Here is a 14,926-nt window from a genome sequence, read left to right as displayed (position 1 = left end):
AGGAGTACATATCACACATCTTTGTATTACAATGATAACACGTTATCACAAGAGAAATTGTAAATTCGACATTATCACATATATTGATAACATACCACCTATTTAAAGACTTGTGCTTTTCATAAGAGTAGTTTCAACAGACTTTGGAACTAAAAAACTAGAAATACTAATCATTTGCTATACTTTTGAAAAGTGTAAATCTTACAAAGAAAAGTTTATTTAAATATATATATATATATATATCCTCACTGGTGATACACTTTAATAATCTCAAACACCATTTTATCATGATGACAAGTTTATTTTCTTTAATACTTATATGCAGTTTTCGGTTTGAAAAGTTTACTACTTTAATAAAAATTATTTAGAAAATGAGCAAGAAAAATTGGCCATAAAGTAGTGAAACAATAAATTTATATAGAAGGTATAATACATAAAGAATACAGTAACATTGAGATAAATCTGATTTTCAATATTCCATTTAAATTAATTTAGCTGCAGTGAAAATGTTCTTTCACAACTTTCATTAAAATTTTATTCTTTTACATCTGTAAATACAGAGTTAAATTAGAATTTCTATTTGATTCAAAGTTGAAAGCTCTAAATTTAGCTTACACAACCTATACATTATACCTCTTTTATTTTGGCTTAATAAATTGAAATATTTGTTCATAGATTCAAAATTATGCAATTGAAGATAAAAAACATCATTTAACAATGTACTCTTTTTATTTTTTGAAGCCAGTTTTCCCTTAATGGTTGGTAATTAATTTCCTTTGTGCCAAATACAGACTTGGAAAGGCATGTACAAGTTCATCTTTAAACATATTAGGCTTCACTATGCTACTTTTGTCATCAAGAACTTGTCTATGCAAATTTTGTTGTTTAGCCACAATTCTGAGAGTCTAACCTTGCCTTGAGCTTGAGAAGCTGCTGACTCAGGTGTGCATTGTATTGCTGAAGATAGGATATCAGATCAGCCTGCTTTTCTAGAAGTTCAGCTATAGAATCTTGATCCCTAGAATAGACAGATGCTGTACTACACACATATTCACTGAGATAAATATTTTATTCTAAAACATAATCTGGTCATATTTTCATGTAGATATAACTTTCAAGTAGACATTAATTAGCTTTAGTGCAAGGGTCATGGAAAATATGAATTTTTATTATGGGAATCTATACAGCAGTATGTATACATATAATTTTCATTCTTATCTACATAGGTAGCTTACTTTTGTCAGAAGTTACTGGTAGTTATGAGAACCTCAAATTTAAAAGGACCTTACAGAAGATGGACTGCTACTTGCTGAATTATTCCCAATAAACTATGGGCAATGACTGTCACAGAAAAACAAAACACAAAATGAGCTGATTCGATGTTAGAAGAATAATTTAGGTGAAAGTAGAAACTTTAATATGCATGTAATTTTAAATTCTACATTTTGAATTTTGTAGATACAACCAACAGTTTTTCTTACAAGTATCCCACTTCTGAAATTCCTTGAAACTGCATATAGCTGATGAGATTATCTTCTTGGTGAACATCAGGATGTTTGAAATTCCTTTGAAATCTTATGGTAATAACTGCAGTTAAAATAAAAGACACCATGGTACACCAAATATCAAAGCTTGCAACTTTTTTGAGGTTAATCTAATAAAATTCTAGTCATATCTCAATGTATGTTTCAAATAGCTAGATGTTTTAAATTATCTTTTGGAAAAAATATTTTTCCAACATGATTTTGGAATCCATAAATGTTTACAAATTAAAATATTTTATATGACATACATACAAACTTAAAACTTAGATCTTCAATAATCAGTTGATCATCATTAATTATTATCCATAGAAATACTTACTGTACAGGTTGCCAAAAAAATCTACTACACAATCAGCTTAAAACATCATTACAAATAATTTTACTACTTGTCATAAACATTCAAGAATTGAAAGCTCATATACTTTTACATTATTTTTTTGATTAACTTACTAGATCAAACAACCTAATTCAATAAAAATGAACAGAAAATAACTTACACAACTAAAAGTTCATAATACATTATTGTTTAAGTGGATAAATTCTGAATAAAATGTACATGCATAAATTAAAAAAGATTACAAGGTTTAAATTGTTTTTAATCAATGAAGTTTCTTTACCTAGATATTGCACCAGAAAGAAAACTGCTGCCAAGCCTTCAATGCATACCAGAATCCAAATGTATTGCACAGGTTTGAGGGAAAGTAACTTTGTGCAATCTAATCTATTAAAACATATCTCCTGAACAACTGTCACAATTACCAAAAGAACAACGTTTCCTAATAAAGAAACAAATAAAAATATAAAACAAAACTTTCAATAGCATTAGTGAATACTATAAATATATACTAAACTAACAAGCCTAAGGAATGTGTAAATTACATATATAATTCCATCTAAGTTAAAAAAACTTAAATTTCATTTTTATCCTGACAAAAATACAATTTTTTAAAACAGTTGCTAACTTCTCAATTTTTATTGATTTGTACAGTTTTAATGTTTATAACTAAAAGTTCTAGTGTTTGTTGCTGACAGTCTTGGAATTTTTCATTAAAAGTTTTAAGTCTAATTTGTCTTCTAATATGTATTGCCATGTGGTAGCATATCCATCTATAGTAATGACAAATAATTAAACTATATCTCAGTTCACATATTCACTTTTTGAAGTTTCAAAGACATGTAACCAAATGATTTTATGGCAAGAGAAAATACTTATACCATTTAATGTGACACATGGCAAAGACAGAATTATAATAGAATAAACAAATAAAACATATAGGTACAGGTAATTATGATAAATTCATATTGTTATTATTAGATACTACTACATACATGAAAAAATTAATTAAGGAAAATTTACATTAAATATGGTTCTAACATAATTTGTGTTTCACCTCAACTATACAATGGCTTTAAGTGGTTTTGACTATATCTCCCCCCCAACAAAACAACAAACAATCAAACAAACTAGTTATGCTATTATAAAAGTAAAAATAAAATACGAGATATGATATCAGGCATTTGGTTTTTGAAACACTTCATGACTTCAGGATTACTTTCTCCAAAAGCAACTTATTGTTTTGTCCTAATATTCCAAAAATCAAAGACATACTTTTATTTTGGTCAATGAACTTTCTACAGTGAAATAATATTTTGCAATTACTTTGAAAGAACATACTTTATCATAATAATTTCTGATAAAGATTTATGGATCAGTAATCTTGATGAACAAACATTTCTGATGATGCAGCCAATCCGTATTATTTTAATATTAATGAAAGATCCCGGAATTTGTCTGACAGGCAAAAGGTACATTATCCATTCACACAATCATATCAAGTTCTGGGTTATACAAGTTATAACTTGGCAAATACATTAAGCAAAGAAAACTTAATAAAACTGTTTTACTATTCCTACTTGTGGTAGCTAATAAATCATTTACAAAAAAAAAACAGATATTAGTTTAGGCTTAGGAGTAATTTAAACTTTGCACCATCCAGTTAGGTAACATTTTTTTTTATTTTACTGATATTTTAGTAACTCTTCAGTTCACCAACATCAAAACTAATAAACTGAGTAGGTTATTATGTAAAAAGGAATATAATGAAATGATGACTCTGCCATTATATAATCCATACATTTGTCAACTGATTTTATATTATCCATGGATGAAAGCAGAAAACTAAGAAAGTTAATGCCTCAGAGAATTTGATATAAGATTGCCTAGAAGTTTATCAAACTAAGTGCTTCAGAAGTTCACATTACCTAATAAGGCTAAAAGTTAAAAAATTACCTTTTAAAAATCAATCAAAGGTAAGAATGTCCCCCTAATCACTTTCACAATAATTTCAAAGGAAACCACCTTGTTCTTGCAAACCAAGTTTTCAAATAGATAAGTTGTGTCTTTAGTCTGCTCAAAATTACATTTTTTTTAGATAAAAGAAAGCTTAGTTACTTAGCTTCATAAATAACAGTAGATTCTATGGTACTTAGTAACTTCAAATGTATGTACATATATATAAAACCTAAAAAAAAGTTTTTTCATGTTATATCTGTGCAAAATTTTAAAGGGCTTAACAACTTGTATCAAAAAATACACTTACCTCCTGAAATTATGTAAAACACCATTCTTCTCAAGAACTTTGTGGTTTGATAGAACTTAATGCAGCCATAACAATAGAGCATATGGTGATAGTATCGCAAGTATAGGTCTCCCAAAAACAAGAAGACCCAAAGTACCACATGGCAATAAACTAATAAGAAGTAAGGCTTGATTTTCCACACCTCTTCAGATGGATACAGATATGGTAGAATAAACGATACAGCAACCATTCCGATCTGAAAAAAGCAGTAATAATTCTCCACAAATACTTATAATCTCATATTCAAAGCTTTTCCAGGTAAAAAAAATCAAAACAACAACAACAAAGAAATAAATATGTTCAAATACCAACATAATTTTATAGAAATAAAATATCCATAAATACAAGAAATGTAAACTTTCTCTTTTTTTGAAAATTATTCTCACATTCTGATATATAAATAATAAGTTTATTTAATAAACTTTAATGTTTAATAAGTCAAAGGTATGGCTTAAGTAACTTATTAGACTTAAAACAGGTTATCTAATCTTAAAAAGTATTAAACAAAGACAATACCACATGCCTTGGGTATCATACATATTGTTGAAGTCACTTTCTTGCTATGGGTAAAGCAGTAGCTGTAAAATAACCATTTTGATGTATATCAATTTTCTTCAAATACCTAATCATCCATTTATCTAGCTATACATAAATCTATATTAAAAATGTGGGTTATTTTTGACTGTTCTATTTTTCTCTTGTGATTACAAATTAGAATTTCCTCAGGAATTGTACATAAGAATAACACACTTACTACACTTAAGAGTTGTCCACTAATAACAAGCAATGCAAAGACTTGATTTGGAATCTGTTCAAGTGTTTCATGAGATGTAGAAAGGATGGAAATTTCATCATTGTCAAGTACTGGTGCTGACTAAAGCAGAAATACAGTTAGTAATTAAAACATTAATACTGGTACTTGAATAATTTGATGCAAAAATATGCTACAGAAGTGAACTAACAATTTCAAAACAACTACTAGTTTATCTGATTTAAAATGGAACAGTAAAAGACCCACATCATCCTTTGATAACCACTTAGACGTGATGACACAATATGATTAACATAATCTAATCTATGAACAACAATGGACCATTTGGTCTTTCAAGTTTGTTCTTACACATTCACTCTTGAGACAAGCAATAACTTAAAACCATCCTTCTAATTATCCTCTTTAAACTTATGTAACGTGCTGGTCTTCACTGCTAATAACAGCAACTAATTTTACAAGTCAATCACCTTTTCAGAAAAAGAACCATCTTAATTGGACCCTACCATGTTTTTTTTTTCTTTCCAATTTTAAATTTTGGTTCTCTTGTGCTATTACTTTCAGAATATAGCACAAAGAAAACAGAATTTTGTCCTACAAATTTCCCATATAATATTATAAACTTCAGTAACAGTTTTGTTTTTTAAATAAAATATTTTAAAAAGTCCTTAGCCCAGCCATCTATAATAACCTTTCCATCTCTAGAATCACCTTAATAACTATCCTATGATTACTTTCCAGTCAGTCAATGTCATTTTAAATATAAGACCAAAACTGTAAACAGTATTCCAAGACAAGTATTACACGTAATTTATATTGAGATAACTTCAGATTTATATCATTATGTATATTAATACATATTAAAATTATGCTGGCTTTACTACTAGCAACAGAGCCCTGCTTTTAAAGTTTCAGAAGCTTATTCAATACTGTGACAGAATCCCTTTCTTCAGTCACATTATCTATGATAATCCTGTAATCCAAAGTATAACCCAAATGCATTACTTTGAACTTATTTCCATTAAAGGTTATTCTACAAATATTTGTTTAACTTATCAATTGATTCAGTAAAACTTACCATTCTCAACACAACTGAAAATACTTGTGTTTAATATCATCAGAAAACTTTCATAAATGATAATGTTCCTATTAATGTCATTAATGTAAATATAAAAAGTAACTGCCACAAGTAAAAAAGGGTTCAGTTTGAGTGGACCCAATTAATAACCTCCTGATTTTTTTTTCTACTTTAACCCCTCTACAGTCTAATTAACCAGCCTTTCCCCCACTTTCTTCTAATATTATTCTCATGTCTAATCTTCTGTCTGACACTTCATCAGAAGTTATTTAAAAATCTAAGGACACCAAGTGTTAACCTTTTCTTGACGTAGATAACAAGTAAAATTATCAAAAACAAATAAGCTAGAAAAATTATTTTCCTCTCGTAAATCTATTCACTTAATAGTTTTCTGCATGGTTTGTTTAAAGCTTCTTGCATCAGACTTTCTAGAAATTTCCAGACAATTCTTATCACTCTTTAAAAATACTAGTAACATTAACAACATTCTAATCCTCAAGCACTTGCCCATTTTCTGTTGACCTATTAAAAGTAGAGAGACTTGCGTATCTTTGATCTCCTTTAAAATCATAGGGAAAAATGTTGTCTGGTTTTGGAGCTTTATTTTTTCTATTTTTAATCTCTCAGTATTCCTATTTAATGTCAAAGGAGTAACATCTACATGGGCACATCAGTTTCAACATTTCTTATTGAATGTTCTGGATCAAGAATATTCATAATATCTTCTCTTTTAAAAACAGAAGGGGATATTTAAAAAGTTCAATCATTTCATAGTCTTCAACAACTACCTTGTCATTGGTATCCTTTAAGGGCTTAATCCACATTCTAATGCCTTGTTTAACTTCAACATAGTTCAAAAAATCAAATCCTTGGTTAGTAGTTTTAACATTAACAGACAACCGTTTCTCATAAGACCTTTCAGATTTTCAAAATTCTACTTTAGCAAATCCCTCAGCCTTCTTTTACTTCTCTCATCTTCCAATTTATATGTCAATTTTAAATTCTTAACCTTAAGTATACATAACTGATTTTCTCTTTTATGATGTTATTTGTAATTAATGCACTGGTGTTATCAAATCAATACATAACAGGCTATCATATGTTATGAGTACCAAACAATGATACTGAAAGATATATAGTTATACTTGTATCAACATTAAGATAGCTGTGGAGTTAGAAAATTTAATATAACTTTATCTACATACATATACAAAGCACTCTAAGAAAATGTTCACTTTTTTGAAAAGAAAATAATTGTTGGGTTATATAAGAGCAAGAATAAGCTTTTTGAATTATTAAGGTTTATTAAGGGAGATATGATTGATATATTTTATTCTTGTCAAATTATATGAGCAAAAGTCAATAAGCTTAAGATCTGGAAAGGTTAGAATTGTCTCCAATTGATGCAGTTTTATTTATTGAATAAAGTGCTAGATATATGGAACAAGCTGCCATCTAGAATGATAAAGGCTACAATTTTATAAGAGGTTAAGAAATGAAAAACATGAGTTGGTCAACAGCTGGGTAATCTTGAATAGATTTATTGACTAGATTTCTGTTTGAAATTTGGAGTAAGGACATCCTTTAATGGTCAAATAGATCATCACCAGATTAGAGTTTGAGGCACCTTTGCATTATGGAAAATTTTTTCATCCATTCTCTACATCAGGTACAGCACGTGACATACAGCTGTAAGTATTACAACAATGCTTTATCTTACTATTCTCAATAGAAGAGACAAATTTTTATCAGTTGAATAGATGCATACATTAATGACTGTGTCAAAATTATGTTCTTACTTTGATAATCTATAATAAACATAGTAAAAAATATCTCTGTATCCTGCCCCACTGAAGTAATACATATGTTTATAAGTACTGCATTTATTGCAAAATATTAGAGTGAATGATTCATATGTATTCTTAACTTGGGATGGTTCTACCTGTAACATACACTTACTTTTGGAACATTGTTCAGGTTTTCTTTGATTTGTTTTTATGTTGGTCAGGGTTTCTCTATGCTAGAGGTCTTGTGTAAATGGTTCAAGTGCATGCCCTATAGTTTATATATTCATGGAAGATATGTATAACCCTAGTTTTATAACTCAGAACATTAGATATTTTCCAGTTGTTTTTCACTGAACCAGTTCTAACTGCCTTCCCAAATAGTAGAAATATATCAAACATGACTGGTTATCAAATGTGTATGCAGTTACGTGATTCCTTGATAAGTTACTCTCACCTCAATTTCAGCTGACAGACGATCAGCTAGGCTCACCATGTCTGAGTATCTTGTTTTTGTGCTCAGTCCAAAGTTAACTGAAATTATTACCAAAGCCAGTCAGAAAAATAAACCACACGTATGGAGTAAATGCTAAAGATGTTTTTCATAGTAAAAATAATGTATATATACATATCTACATACAAATAAAAACAGTTCTCTACAAGGATACTTTTGTTCCAAAAGTTCATATAATGAATATTTTAATAACTACAGCCTTAAATCAAGGCATTTTCACCATTCCGTACTATACTAAAAAATAACATCAAATGGTAAATCACTTATCTTGCTGTAGTTCTCTCATATTTCAGCTGCATTACACTGAAACATTTCAAGTGTAACAAGTTTCATACTATTCTATATATATATACATGGAAAAAGCTGTTACTGCCTGTGAGAAAGTAAACCATGTGAAATTGTGAAATAAAAAATGTACAACAGTTCATAACATGAAAGGAAGACACAAGGTTAAATTTTGGTGACTGTAATGGAGAAATACAGGGTGACCTGTAAGCCCCTACCCATCCATATGTTATTATATTCAATTACGCATGTATTATAAAGTTGTTTCTTTTTTTTTAAAAGAAATATGGCTGATGTAAGCCCATTTACATGTGAAGAACATATTGTGGCAATATCATGCAGCAAGAATGAGGGACAGCACACAGATACACTGGATACATAAGATATATGGATGGGTAGGGACTTACGGGCCACCCTGTATAAAGTACTTTGACAACAAGTGAATTAGTTTTAGTACTGATTTTAAAAAAATATTTTAGACATAAATTAAGAATTATTTCTCCACTACTGCTGATGACAACTCATTCCATAAATAAACCACTCTGTTGTAAAAATAACAATATTTTAAACTAAAAGCCACCTTGACTTTTCTAAATCTTACCACTGTGTTCTCACATCGTATATGCTTCAAAGAATAGCACAAAGAAAAAAACTGTACACAGTGTTTTAAGTCAGACCTAATTAGCAACCTGTACAGGGAAATAATAGGCACTTTTTACTTGTATTGATATGCACACAAATGCATCCTAAAAATTCATTGTCTTTGCTACTATCAATAGAATGCTGTCTTGAGGGGTGGATAACTTATTCACTATGTTATGATCCTTTTCTTCAGTCAAACCACAGAACTGGTTCCAACTTACAATAAATGTGTTAACCACACTATAACACAAAAGAATTATCTTGCACTTACTACAGTTAATGGTCATGTGCCAAATATCTGTTCAACTTGTCAATTGATCCAATGTCATTCTGTGATACTGGAAATGTTTTAATACAGGTAGAAATAAATATCCATGAGTTTAATGCCATCAGGAAAATTTACTAAATTACTAATTACACTCCTATCAATATTATTAATGTAACTAGCTTTAAAAAGCAAAGACCCACTGAGCACTGACCCATGAGGGACTTCAATAATATTAACTCTAAAAGTCCAATTTGATTAGACAGCATTAAAAACATTTTGCTTTTTCTCATTTAATAATTCCACAGTTCAATTTATAAAGATTTCTTCAATCCCCACCATTGTGATTTTCTTAACTAATCTTTTGCTTAATACATTATCAAAAATATTTAAAAAATTCAAGTACACAAACCACTCCCTTTCTATCATTCAAGGAGTAAGTAAAGCTCAACTAATCTATTTGACAAATGAAATGCAACAACATGAACTACTTTTGTTTGTTTTAGCTATAAAAAATCATAAGGTTATTAGCAGCTATTCATAAACATAGTGTTATCGAACTGATGTATTATTATTTTTAGTTCTCTTAATTACTTTAAAAATGGTAAAACTTTAAAATGGTTAAAGAAATAGTACACTATTAATAACTTGTAAAGTTACAACTTGATAAATTCAATTGGCTTGATAACTTTTTAAGTTTTGTTAATTCAAAAACCAGAATCAGAAACAGTGCAAAAGGCAAATATTGAGTTGCATGCTACTCATAATTGCTGATTATATATATCACCGTAAATTGCATTCTGTTTTTTAAGTTGTGTTTATGTTTTTAAATATATAATTAGAAACTTTTACTAGCTTAGCTGTATTTACTGTGACTCTCAATCACTGTGTAGTACCATTAATACTAGCATTAACTGTGTAGCAATGCAACTGTATTATTAACACTACTCTTGCTATAGCCTTTCATACAAATTACAGAAATCACGATACCGCGAAAGTACACATTTATTTCCTTTTCGTTATAACCCACCTTCAATTTAACGTATAACATATACGTACTACGTTAATTAATACCAGATAAACATCGCGAAATTAATATTACACTAAACTACATATGATCACAATTCTTGTTAGCCACCTGGTAGGTCCGAAGAAAATTTTATTTTAAACTTGAAGCAAAATATATTTTCTATTAATCTATTTTAGTTAAACTGTAGGATAAACATTTATTTAAATATTATTCTTCACACTATATATTGAGTGTTTTGACAAACCTTACGGTAAATTTTATTTTCATTATTTAAAAATTTATAGCATAACAACAAAGTGTTACATAATTACACTTGTCATATGACATTATTTTAGGCGTATTTTATTTTTAACACTACTTAAGTTCTGAAATTGTAAACGAAAATCTGGGAAATCTGAAAAATGACAAGTCCCCTGGACCAGACTAATTTTATCCTAAAGTTTTAAAGGAGTTTAAAGACTTCTTTATGAACCGATAACTAATATTTTTATATGTCATTGAGTAGTGGAGAAGTATGAGAAGATTGAAGTTGAATAATGTCAGTCCAATATTTAAAGGAGGTTGATAAACATTATCAGGCAATTATTGGATAATTAGTTTTACATCAGTAGTTGGAAATGTTTTTGATAGTGTGATTAAATATGTATTGTGGAATCACTTAAAACAGTGTGACATAATGTCAAAGAGCCGACATTTGGTTTCACTAAACAAAAATAAAAAAAGCAACAACAACAAACGCGCAAATAGCCTAGTTGCTTTGCGCCATAAAACACATTTTAAACACATTTTTCTGACATTCTTTGTGTATGTTACTGCAAGAGTTGATGAAGAAAAACTGTGGATTTGGTTTATCTTGATTTTTTCAAAGTGTTTGATAAGGTGCCTCACAAACAATTTGTTACAAGAATTAAAGCTGTGGCGGTGGGGAAAATCTTATTAACTTGGTTAAAAAAATTAGCTGAAGAGTAAAAACAGAGAGTAGTAATAAATAGAGTTAGATCTGAGAAGATCACAGTTACAAGTGTGTGCTTCAGGGCTCTGTGCTTGGTTCTCTGCTGTTTGTGATTTATATTAATGATATTGATTCTGGAATGACTAACAAACTTTCGAAGTTTGCAGATGACATTAAGATTTTTGAAGTGGTTAATTGTATCAAAGATTCTGCAGACTTACAGAGAGTTTGAGATCGTTTGATACTTTGGACCAATACGTGGCAGATGATGTTTAACTACCCAAAATGTAAGGTGATGCATGTAGGTTTTCACAATTCAAATTACTGTTGCAGTTGAAATGGAAGTACATTAAATACTATGGTTGGAAAAAAATATATTGATTTTGCGATTGAAAAATTACTTAAGTCATCTAAACAGTGTATTATATCTAGTAATAAGGATAATAGGATTTTGGATTGCATCTATAAAAGTTTTGAATACAAGACAATAGATATTATTGTTTCATTGTATACATCACTTGTACGGCCGCATTTAATGTACTTTGTACAGTTTTGGACTCTCTTCCTCAAGAAGAACATTGAATTGCTGGAGAAGGTTCACAGAAGAGCCACTAGGATGATATCTGGGAAGGAGGGATTTTCCTATGAGGAGAGATTAAAATCTCTAAAATTTGTTTTCTCTGGAGAGGAGAAGGGTGGGGAAACTGATTAAGGTGGTTAATATTATTAAAAGTGTCGATAATATAGATCTATCAAGCATTTTGTGTTTTTTTCTAGCAGTTAAAATAATAGGACAAGAGGTTATAAATTCAAATTTTGGAAGCGTAGCGATCGTCTTAGATTATACAGTATTACTTTTCAAACAGAGTGGTTAGCTCTTGGAATGAGCAGTCTTTGAGTGTGGTTGAGAAGGAAAATTTAACTGCATTCAACAAAAATGTGAATGAATACATGAGTACTAAGGAATGGTTATAACTGAGAGCTGAAGGAGACATTCTTGATGGGCTAATAAGCTCTCTTTTGTCCATTTATTCTTCTTTGAATTATAATACTGAGCAAAAGTATTAGGATAAAGTTAAAAGTAAGTTTTCATGCTACTCTCCAAGACCAATGGAAGGTAAATTAAAGGTAAAACATCAAGTTTTTATTAATCTTCATATTTAGTAAAAGAGAAACTCAGTGGATGTGCTTGAATTAAGCAAACACTCAATATTTTCTGTGAGTGTGTCCCTTTTGCTTTAATAACTGCAGGCAGTCTTTTAGGCATTGTTGCAACATATTTAATCAAAGTATCCTTTGGCATTTTACTCCAAATGTCTTTAATACATTCTAATAAAGTTTCTGTAGAAGTAATGTTTGATTTGTCAAGTTTTTTGGATATATCAATCACCAGATCTGCTAAATTATATTGAGAATGGGGCTCTGTGGAGATCATTGCATCATTTGAATGACTCCAGCAGCTTCTTTCTAGGCTACGCAATTTCTGCATAGTTTGAATGAATGTTTGGAATCATTACGTTCTCGGTAGCAGAATTCTTTACCAATAAATGCAGACCACTGGGTATACCATGTGGGTCACTGTATGATAACATTTACGCTGTCCATTATTCCATCTATTTAGCAAATATATCCTGTCATACTAGCAGGAAAATATTTCAAGCCATTCCACTGCCTCCATCATGCTTTAGTAGATGCTGTCTCTTCCACCAGATGTTCAACCTATGCTTTGAACCAAATATATCAAACTTGGACTCATCCATCCATAACAGTTTTATCCAATAATCATTCTCCAGTTTTTTATACGTTTTAGCAAATTTCAGTTTCTCGGAAATATTTAAAGATCGAATTAAAAGTTTTTAACTGCTACGCAACCAAATACTCCATTCTCGTTTAGTCTTCTTGGCACTGTCGATCTGGACATTTTTCTGTCATTTAGTACAAAATCGTTTATATCATGCTTGATATTAGTGGCAGTCTTCCTTTTGTTCCGAAGGCTGCATAAACGAAGAAACTTAACATCTGTATCATTGAATTCAGGTGTTTTGTCTTTTTCTTTCATATTTTCAAATTTAGTTATCTCTGTCTCAAGACCTAGGGTGTACTTAACAGTTTTTGCAGAGAATTTCAAGACTGCAGCAATTTGTTGAAGACTCTAACCAGCTCTTACGCGAATTATCTGCTTTACTGAAAATTGTCTATGCTTTTTTTTTTGGTCCTGGCGTAACAACAAAACGTAATATATTGTGGTAAGCAATGGTTCATTTGTGGAGTGTTAATAAATTGATTTTCTCCAGCATATACCGGTACCATATGCCAGCTTTTTGCTATCTTCTTTCTATATAGTTAAGACATTGCATGAAGTACCATGACAGTTATATCAGACCTTAAATATAATTAGTGTGTTCATTCAGGCAGAACCCTTATGCCATGCCCTTGGTACAAGTGCATAGATATTCTAAAGAATGATAAATATTCTCACTCTGACTCATTCAATTTTCAACAGAAATCAGTTAAACATAACCATAGTGTTAAAATTTATATTCTCTAATGACACAGAAGAAGTAATCTCATAAAATAGAAAGAATGACCAAATATTTTCTTATCCTAACACTTCTGCACAGTACTGTAGTTCATTAAGGTTTTTCCACGATTAGAAGAGTGTATAATAATAGTATTTATATCACACTTCATTTATTAGAAAGGTTTATTTTTAATTTTTTAACGTCTGTTATATACAACAAAATAGTTTATTCACAAATGATTTAGATTTAGAATTGGCATTTCTTCTTTCATGAGAGGTTTTATGCACTTGGCACGTATTTGCACAGTACTGCTTTACTTTTGGCTTAATTACAAAACTGATAGTTCTATAGTATTCTTTTATCGCACCATAATAAGGTAACTGATATTTTATTTACATTTTATAAGTTGTTTAATGAACGCCTTTGCTAATGACGTTGAATTATATACAAAAGGAAAAATACATTTTCCAAGGATTGCAATGAAGTAGTGTTGCAGCTAACGTCACATCTGTATATTAGATCTAATGCATAAGTTAGATTACAAATAGACCTACTATCACTAATGCTACAGAGTCAGGTAATACATAGTGATATGTATATAAGTGTGGTTTGTTTTGATTTTCGCACGAAGCTATACGAGGACTATAAGCGCTAGCCGTTCCTAATTTGGGAGTGAAAGACTAGAGAGTCGGAAATCAGTATCCACTGCCCACTCTAGATCTACTTTTGTTTAAATCAATAAATAGTGGGAGTTACTGTTAAATTATAACGCTCCCACGGCTGAAACGGCAAGCATGGTTGGTGTCACGGGGATTCGAACCCACGACCCTCATATTTTGAGTCGAATGCCATAATATTTATACACTTTATTATAACATCTGAACAGTTAGAAGAATAAAAGA

General features: G+C 30.0%; 1 protein-coding gene across 3 annotated transcripts; it reads right to left on the bottom strand.

The window, feature by feature from the left end:
• Window positions 1–280: 280 nt before the first annotated feature.
• On the bottom strand, window positions 281–10,702 carry LOC143233088 (transmembrane protein 192-like). Of its 3 annotated transcripts, XM_076468980.1 has the most exons (8): window positions 10,551–10,688; window positions 9,527–9,593; window positions 8,272–8,348; window positions 4,938–5,057; window positions 4,145–4,379; window positions 2,162–2,320; window positions 1,482–1,587; window positions 281–1,018 (listed from the first exon to the last, which is right to left on the bottom strand). In XM_076468980.1, exons 2-8 carry the CDS (start codon window positions 9,540–9,542, stop codon window positions 886–888), a joined length of 846 nt encoding a protein of 281 aa, XP_076325095.1. In that variant the 5' UTR covers window positions 9,543–9,593; window positions 10,551–10,688; the 3' UTR covers window positions 281–885. The 3 variants fall into 3 exon arrangements, with proteins under 3 accessions (XP_076325095.1, XP_076325097.1, XP_076325098.1); XM_076468982.1 differs by lacking the exon at window positions 9,527–9,593 and having other exon boundaries at window positions 10,551–10,702; XM_076468983.1 differs by lacking the exon at window positions 4,938–5,057 and having other exon boundaries at window positions 10,551–10,689.
• Between the last annotated feature and the right edge of the window lie 4,224 nt (window positions 10,703–14,926).

Source organism: Tachypleus tridentatus, chromosome 12 (assembly GCF_004210375.1).
Source record: "Tachypleus tridentatus isolate NWPU-2018 chromosome 12, ASM421037v1, whole genome shotgun sequence".
Lineage (NCBI taxonomy): Eukaryota > Metazoa > Arthropoda > Merostomata > Xiphosura > Limulidae > Tachypleus > Tachypleus tridentatus.
This window is presented reverse-complemented; position numbering and strand designations above follow the sequence as displayed.